Source organism: Grampus griseus, assembly GCF_964374135.1.
Source record: "Grampus griseus genome assembly, chromosome: 2".
Classification (NCBI taxonomy): Eukaryota; Metazoa; Chordata; class Mammalia; order Artiodactyla; family Delphinidae; genus Grampus; species Grampus griseus.
Genome location: NC_139018.1, coordinates 57568471 through 57578150, shown reverse-complemented (window position 1 = coordinate 57578150; position 9680 = coordinate 57568471). Strand labels below are relative to the sequence as shown.

The following is a 9680-nucleotide window of genomic DNA, read 5'->3' as shown; positions in this document are numbered from 1 at the left end:
AAAAAGCTGGAAACAGAGTTATAAAGCTCCAAAACCACTCTAGTGCTAAAATCCATGTCTTACTGAATAGGAAACTCCCAACCATGCTCTCAAAGCATTTGAAACTGTGGTGAACTGAATCACAATAATACAATACTGTAAAATTCCTAGAAGATGACATAAGAGAAAACCTAGATGACTTCAGGTGTGGTGGTGCTTTTTTACATACAACAGATTTGCAAAAGACAAATCTGATAAAGGATTGTTATCCAAAATATACAAAGAACTCTTAAAACTCAGTAATTTAAAAAATGATTAAAAATGGGTCAAAGACCTTCACAGACACCTCACCAAAAAAAGATATGCAGATGGCAAATAAAATATGAAGAGATATCCCACATCATATGTCGCCAAGGAAATGCAAATTAAAACAATGAAATGCTACTACACATCTATTAGAATGACCAAAATCTGTAACACTGACACCAAGTGCTGAAGAAGAAGTGGTACAACAGGAACTCTCACACATTCCTGGTGCAGCCACTCTGATGGTTTTTTAGAAAACTAAACATGTTTTACCATACAATCCAGCAATTGCATTCCTTGGTATTTACCCAAAGGAGTAAAAAATACATGTCCACACAAAAGCCTGTACATGGATGTGTATTGCAGCTTTTTTCATAATTGCCAAAACTTGGGAACAACGAAGATGTCCTTCAGTAGGTGAGTAGATAAACTGTGGTATACCCAGACAATGGAACATTATTCTGTGCTAAAAAGAAATGAGCTGCAAAGCCTTGAAAAGACATGGAGGAACCTTAAAAACATATTAAACGGAAGAAGTCAATCTGAAAAAGCTACATACTGTATGATTCCAGCTCTATGACATTCTTGAAAAAACAGAACTATGGAGACAGTAAAAAGATCAGTGATTGCCAGGGAAGGGCTGAGGAGAGATGAATAGGCAGAGCACAGAGGATTTTTAGGGCAGTGAAAATACTCTGTATGATTCCAAAATGGTGAATATATGTCATTATATATTGACATATATAATGACATATATAATGTATAATACCAAGAGTGAACCCTAATGTAAGCTATGAACGTTAGGTGATTATGATGCGCCAAAGTAGATTCATCTGCTGTAACAAATGTACCACTTTGGTAAGTGGTGTAGATGATAGAGGAGGCTCTGCATGTGTGGGAGTAGTTGGTATATGGGAAATCTCTGTACCTTCCTCTCAATTTTGTTGTAAACCTAATACTGCCCTAAAACAATAAGATATTTTTTAAAAAGTTTATTAAAAGTTAGGCTGGTTTCTCCTCATCCCAATTTATGCCAGGTGGGTTCTTCTATTTACTTTTCTGTTGATGGGGGAAGAAGGGGGACACCTCTGTATATCCTCTCTTTCATCAAGGACTGTCATTATGTGGAATATAGTTCCATTAAGTTTATTTGTATTTTCAGCATTATGATGTTGTTATTTTTAAAAATATATAATTTGTAGCTTATCCAGCATATTTAATTGTTAGGGTGTGAATGTTTTTTGTAACTGTTTATATCCACACCAGAGTACTATTTATAAACATATTAAAACACAATGAAATATTTTATACCTACCCACAGATATACCATTTCTGTTGCTTTTTATGCATCTATAAAGATTCAAGTTCTTCTGGTAATGAAAATTTCAGTTTGTTTCTCTCAAAACGTTTTTATTTTACTTTCATAATTTATGAATATATAAACCCCCACCCAGTTTGGCAGGCCTTTCTTTTTCTGGAAGCTCTTTAAAGAGATTTCTCATTGTCTTCCATCTTGCTTTATTCCCAAAGAGAAATCAGTGAGGAGTCAGACATTATTTTTATTTTTATTTTGTTCACCATATCTTTTTGTAATGTGTCCTATTTTAGGGACTGCTCTTAAAATTGTTTTTCCTCTTTCTTTGGTTATCTGCAATTTGATTGTGTTGTGTCTTTGTGGGTTTTTCTTGTTTTCAGCTTGGATTTTTCGGGTTGTTTTTTATCACAAATTTGAAAAAAAGAAGTTGCCTTTATTTCTTCAGATATATTTCTACATTACAGCTTTCTTCTAATACTCCAATTATATGTATGTTTGACTTTTTAATATTTTTCCACAAGTCACTGAGTTTTTGTTCACTTTTTTCCCCATCAGTGTTTCAGTATAGTTAGTATCTATTGTTCTGTCTCTATGTACAGAGATTACTGGTGTTCTTTTGATAACTCTCTCATTTCTGGTACTTTGCCCCATAAAGTCAAGCCACCTGAGACTCTGCACTCCGATCTCAGTTCTCTTCAATTGAATAAGACTCTTCATGCTTTGCCTTGTTTTCCCTCCTTGTGATGTGGTTTGGAAAGTGTCTCTAGGGATCAATGATAGGGTTCATTTTTTTTAATTCACTTTTTCAAGGAACACAGTTCTCTGCTTCCTTTTCTCCAATGTCTGAAACAGACATTTTACATATTTTTGTACAGTTTCTTTTTTTTGTTTGTTTTTTTAAATTTTGCTTATTACTGAAAGGCTAAGTACTAGTTATTCTGTCATGAACAGAAGAGTAAGACTATTTCATTTGCTGAGAATGACAGTTCATATTCATTACAACCACATTTAATATGACATAAAATAGGCATAAAATAAATCAAACCTATAAGAATAGGTTTTATTTAGAAAACTAGGTGCATCATTTCTAGAATAATTATGTATTTCATATTTTCATCAATTAAACATTTAAGTGATTTTCTGCAGCTGTTTTCCCTTTTGGTGTTTAAAATTACACGTACTTTTTGAGAATTTGAATCATGTATGCGTTAGTATTGTTATTTATTTATTTATTTTTCTGTACGCGGGCCTCTCACCGTTGTGGCCTCTCCCGTTGTGGAGCACAGGCTCCAGACGCGCAAGCTCAGCGGCCGTGGCTCAACGGGCCCAGCCGCTCCGCGGCATGTGGGATCCTCCCGGACCAGGGCGCAAACCTGTGTCCCCTGTATCGGCAGGCGGACTCTCAACCACTGCGCCACCAGGGAAGCCCAGTATTGTTATTTTTGATGATTATTTTCAAGAGCAAATACTTAAGATCAAGATAGAAATGAAACTGTCAAGTTTTTAAAAAATAAATTTGAATAAATACAAGTGCACTAAGTTTTTTTCAGAAAAGGAAAATGGAATATGACATCTTGGACTCACTGTCAAGTATTTTGATGACTGCTTTCCATAAATTATCTTCAAAAATCCACATTATATCACATGAAACATTCTAATAGTTAAGGAGCTCAGAGCATTTGTGGTAAATTTTCAGCCTTTTTTGTATTTGAGAACAGGATCCTGTATTTGCAGCTAGGATGTGGAGGTTGTACTATTTTCAAGATAGTTCGTAAAGATGAATAAAATTTAATTAACAATTAATTACTTTCAAGTATCTTGCCACAAGGTTAACAAATACAAATATTGTCTCTTTTTGTTTATGCTCAGACTAGTAAATTGAAATACTTGCAAATCTCTAAATATGTCTAAGCTTTTGAATTTACAAGATGTCTTTTGGAGGTTTAGTGGAAATTTTCCTGAGCTCCCACCCTCCAGTCTGGGCTGAATGTCTCTTTTTTGTGAACCCAGGGAGTGCCCTGGACATATTTCAAAAATAGCACTTAATTGACAGAATTATAATAATCTGTTGACTTCTTTGTTTTCACCAGTTGATTTTAAATCTCATGAGGTCATGAATGGTATATTTTTTTTATCCTAGGGTCTACTACACAGACAATACAGAGTTAATATTTTATATTTGGTTAAATAAGCAAGTGAATAAATTGGTTCTATATTCTAATTTGCATAAAAAAGATTATTTTAGTAGGAATATGAACTTCACTCAAATGACTGGATGCTAACACTATATTTTGTGTCTTCTCTTACAGGCTCTTAAAACTGATCTACAATGGAAAAATTTCTTTTTTATCTGTTTTTCATTGGCATAGCAGTGAAAGCTCAGATCTGTCCAAAGCGTTGTGTCTGTCAGATTTTGTCTCCTAATCTTGCAACCCTTTGTGCCAAGAAAGGGCTTTTGTTTGTGCCACCAAACATTGACAGAAGAACTGTGGAACTGCGTTTGGCAGACAATTTTGTTACAAATATTAAAAGGAAAGATTTTGCCAATATGACCAGCTTGGTGGACCTGACTCTATCCAGGAATACAATAAGTTTTATTACACCTCATGCTTTTGCTGACTTACGGAATCTGAGGGCATTGCATTTGAATAGCAACAGATTGACTAAAATTACAAATGATATGTTCAGTGGGCTTTCCAATCTCCATCATTTGATACTGAACAACAATCAGCTGACTTTAATTTCTTCTACAGCATTTGATGATGTCTTTGCCCTCGAGGAGCTGGATCTGTCCTATAATAATTTAGAAACAATACCATGGGATGCTGTTGAGAAGATGGTTAGCTTGCACACCCTCAGTTTGGATCACAATATGATTGATAACATTCCTAAGGGGACTTTCTCCCACTTGCACAAGATGACTCGGCTAGATGTAACATCAAATAAATTACAGAAGCTACCACCTGACCCTCTCTTTCAGCGAGCTCAGGTCCTAGCAACCTCAGGAATCATAAGCCCATCTACTTTTGCATTAAGTTTTGGTGGAAACCCTTTGCATTGCAACTGTGAATTGCTGTGGTTGAGGCGTCTGTCCAGAGAAGATGACCTGGAGACCTGTGCTTCCCCAGCACTTTTAACTGGCCGCTATTTTTGGTCAATTCCTGAGGAAGAGTTTTTGTGTGAGCCTCCTCTCATTACTCGTCATACACATGAGATGAGAGTCCTGGAGGGTCAGAGGGCAACCCTGAGGTGCAAAGCCAGGGGAGACCCCGAACCTGCAATTCACTGGATTTCTCCTGAAGGGAAGCTTATTTCAAATGCAACAAGATCTCTGGTGTATGATAATGGAACACTTGACATTCTTATAACAACTATTAAGGATACAGGAGCTTTTACCTGCATTGCTTCCAATCCTGCTGGGGAAGCAACACAAATGGTGGATCTTCATATAATTAAGCTCCCTCACTTACTAAACAGTACGAACCATATCCATGAGCCTGATCCTGGTTCTTCAGATATCTCAACTTCTACTAAGTCAGGTTCTAATGCAAGCACTAGTAATGGTGATACTAAAATCAGTCAAGATAAAATTGTGGTGGCAGAAGCAACATCATCTACGGCACTGCTTAAATTTAATTTTCAAAGAAATATCCCGGGAATACGTATGTTTCAAATCCAGTACAATGGTACTTATGATGACACCCTTGTTTACAGGTAAGAAAAATTAAGCAAATTTTTGTACTTGCTGTGCCTCTTAGTGTAGGACTTGATAATCTACTACTGACTTTTTTCAATCAGCAGTGCTACTCTGTGTTGTAATTAAAGTACTCCACTTTTTAAAGTATATAATGTAAGGCTTGTGAAAGGTGAATACATGTGGAGAAATATTTTGAATGCTGTTATTTTCAGAGAGTTCAAATTTATATTTAATATTATGCTTACTTACTTTTTCCCCCTCATCTAAGAGATGTGACTATCAGAGAACAAGATTGATTTATCTTAAAAATTCAAAAACATACCAGAACTTACACATCCACATGAGTGTTCTTTCCTTCAAGGAAGTCACATTGGGAGGCTATACTATTATCCCAATAATGCTGCCATTGCTCAAAGCATTTTTGGAATTATCTTTAGAACCTTCGTCATACTATTTTGAATATCCTCAGTGGTGGCAAATCTTCGTCTTTTGAGGGTGAATTTGAATTTTGGAAACAAGCAAAAGCCATTTGGAGCCAAGTCTTGTGAATAAGGTGGGTGATCAAGATGGGTATTGCCATTTTTGGTCAAAAATAGGATGTAACTATAAAATAATGAGACTGATTTTTTGAGTGATTGAGTTATGTGTGTGTGTGTGTTGTCTCATATACACTGGTTCTTAAGACAGTTCCAAAGAGAAAGTTTATAAGTATTTTGAGCAGTGAAAGTATCAGTGGAGTTAAATATGTAATCTCTGGGTAAGGATATTTGTGGAGAATTTGCATCTGACTAAAGAATTTCTGGTATGTTTTTCTAAAGTTCAGCCTCATTGATTTATAGTCACATCTTGTCCAATTTTCAGTTGGAAATATACATTTTTACCTCTCCATATAATTTTACTCATGATAGACTATTGTTACTCCTAGGAAATGATGTAAAATCATGGCTTTGAAATATACATGTGTATACGTGTGTGTATATATATATATATATATATATATATGTATATATATATATACAAATATATATATTTTGCCTTTCAGCTTTTCTGAAATAAGGTAAAATCAGATTTTATATATCCAGATGAATTCTTGAAGATAATTTGATTTTTGCTCATGTATGGAAATGAGAGAAATTTTTTTTAAAAATAAGCTTGGGCTGGTAGGAAAAAACAAAACTGACCTAGCTAACCATGTGACCGATGCTGGGCAAGGTTCTACTTGGCTGAGTTTTAATTTTCTCATCTTTAAAAGGAAGAGATTAGAGTAAATGGTTTCTAATATTCCTCTCATCACTAAATGTATGGGGATGTAGACTGCGATGCGTGTATATTAGCATATAGTAGTTTGCTGTTGTCATACTCAGCTTTTCACTTAGGCTATGGATTATTTAACCCGTTGTCAAAGATGAGCATCTACCCCTACCCCTTACTTTCCTGTAGGTACTAGACATTCTATATACTTTAAACGTTAGCTCTGTAAAATAGGTCAGTTTCTATTTTCCAAATTCCAAGATTTTAATCCTTCCATGACAAGTAAATTCTCTTATGACCCTGAGGAAATTGCTTGAATTCCTGACCTTAATGTTTGTCATGTGTAAAATGGTGATAATGCCTACCTCATAAGTCATTGTAAAAATGAAATCATAATGCATATAAAGTGCTTAGTAATGCCTGGCATTTCTTATGCACTCACTAAATGGTAGTGATCTCAACCACAATACATACTCGAGCCTAAAAGTTTCTTGGTACATTTAGAACACATTATTTAGGTTATATAATAGATTAGCATTGCCAAGTCTTGAAATTTCTAAAACTCTTTCAGAGAAAAAAGAGAGTTTCAAGCCTATTTTCCAAATTAAATCTTAGTCATATATGGTTGCTACTGAATAGAACAAGGTAGTGAATAGGAGCCACAGAAGACTTTAGTGATACAGTGGATTCAGAGGTGTCTTAAACTCTTATCAAACTTTACAAACTATGTTGTGAAAGTAATTTCATCGGCCCACAATGGGGAGGATAAGGGATTTATGCTCTGGTCAACAGCTTTGCCCTGTTCATGATTCTAGGATAATATTACGCATCAACCTCATTTATAGATAAAAGCATACTGGGAACCAAGTGTTGAAGACATAAGAGAGGGTTGAGATCTGTAAATAAAGTACTTTAATCTTAGTAATTATCTTAGTTATTAAAGATAGATTTAATGGGTACCATTCCATAGTAGCTTATAACTGATTTGAAAAAGAAATACTCTGAATTTCATTTCCATTCTGGTTTCTAATGTGATTGACAGTGTTTTCCCTTCCTTCAAATTGGTTTTTAGTCACAGAGGTGTTGTAAGTGCTAAATGGATTTGTTTAGTAGTCAGATAATGTCACAGTCACGCCTTTCAAAAGTAATTTGTCATAAATGATTTTTTTAGCAGTGGCTTTTATTAGGAATTCTGCTTTGCCAAGCAATGTAATTAGTAAGCTTGTCAAGACATAGTGCAGGCACCATTAATATGATGCAGAATCCAACAATTACTTTTAGCCATTTTAACTGGGTAAATATAAGATTAGATCATTTTCTCATATTTCATATGTTATAAACGTGCTTATCTTAATGAGTACTAAAATGAAACAGAACTAAAGTCATAATGACTGTGTGTGTATCTGTTTTGTTTTGTTTTTAATATTAACACAAATTCCATTGTCCCTCAGAATGATACCTCCTACGAGCAAAACTTTTCTTGTCAATAACCTGGCTGCTGGAACTATGTATGACTTATGTGTCTTGGCAATATATGATGATGGCATTACTTCCCTCACTGCCACAAGAGTCGTGGGTTGCATCCAGTTTACTACGGAAGACGATTATGTGCGGTGCCATTTCATGCAGTCCCAGTTTTTGGGAGGCACCATGATTATTATTATTGGTGGAATCATCGTAGCCTCTGTGCTGGTTTTCATCATCATTCTAATGATCCGGTATAAGGTTTGTAACAATAATGGGCAACACAAGGTCACCAAGGTCAGCAACGTCTGCTCTCAAACTAATGGGGCTCAAATACAAGGCTGCAGTGTGACGCTGCCCCAGTCCATGTCCAAACAAGCTGTGGGACACGAAGAGAATGCCCAGTGTTTTAAAGTTGCCAATGACAATGTGATACAATGTTCAGAAACTTGTTCAAGTCAGGACTCCTCTACCACTACCTCTGCTTTGCCTCCTACCTGGACTTCAAGTACTTCTGTGTCCCAAAAGCAGAAAAGAAAGACTGGCACGAAGCCAAGTACCGAACCACAGAGTGAAGCTGTCACAAATGTTGAGACCCAAAACACTAACAGGAACAACTCAACTGCCTTGCAGTTAGCTAGTCAACCTCCTGATTCTGGCACAGAGGGACCCACATCTAAAAGAGCACATTCAAAGCCAAGTAAGTTTCTCACTTTGCCTGCTGAGAGATCCAGAGCAAGGCACAGGTACTCCCTGAATGGAGAATTAAAGGAATGCTATTATTATATTAACTCACCGAACACATGCGGACTGTTTTCTAAAAGAAGCATGTCTATGAATGCGATGTTAATTCAGTCCAACAGTTCTGATGGGCATAGTGGAAAAGCAACTCTTTCAAATTCTGAGTGGATATTGGAAAGCACTGTGTAACCTATTATTTCTTTTTAATGAAAAAATTATTTTGAGAACTCACATAGGAAATTGGAATTTGAAATCCCAGTCTTATCTCTCTGATTCATGGCTAACAGAGCCATGGCATATAAACCCTCTAGGGTATAGTTACTTCATATATACATGGATATATATGAAGTAACTTCATATATATCCATGTATATATGAAGGTCATACATATAAAATTGTTTAGGGACAAAGCATGACAGCAGTGCCTTCCCCATTCTAGGACCAGCTACCAGGTTCTGCAATAGCAGACCACAAAATAAAAGTTGTCATATGAAAAAAAAAGTCTTGCATAAATAATGATATTTCCTCCAGTCTTACAAAGTACCACCTATGGATGATTGGTATTTTTCAATGAGTAGATTGTATATTTTCTTTCAATGACAGTGGTGTTTGTTTTTAGGCAAATATTTTAGAGAACAGCTCTGTGTTGTCATGTTGTTTAAAATAAAATAGTCAAGTATACCCAGACAGTGTTAAAATAAGTACCCTTCTAATCAACATTCTTGGTTCAGGTGCCTTAATGGGTCTAAGATATTTCTCATCTATGACACAGCTTTTTCAGTGGGAAGCAGAAGAAAATGCAATTGATTTTTCATTTGGCAAAAAATGCCAATTCAGTTTTAAGTCACAGGCCAGTTTTAAGTCATATGCATCTGCCTGGGCTTATGAAGGTGTTTTCATTCATTCAGTACACATTTGGTGACCAAA

General features: G+C 35.6%; 1 protein-coding gene across 1 annotated transcript; it reads left to right on the top strand.

Annotated features, from left to right (window-relative positions):
• Positions 1-3929: 3929 nt before the first annotated feature.
• LRFN5 (leucine rich repeat and fibronectin type III domain containing 5) lies at positions 3930-8942 on the top strand (the record flags this gene model as incomplete). Its single annotated transcript, XM_082648714.1, has 2 exons — positions 3930-5314; positions 8000-8942. 2 exons carry the CDS (start codon positions 3930-3932, stop codon positions 8940-8942), a joined length of 2328 nt encoding a protein of 775 aa, XP_082504840.1.
• Between the last annotated feature and the right edge of the window lie 738 nt (positions 8943-9680).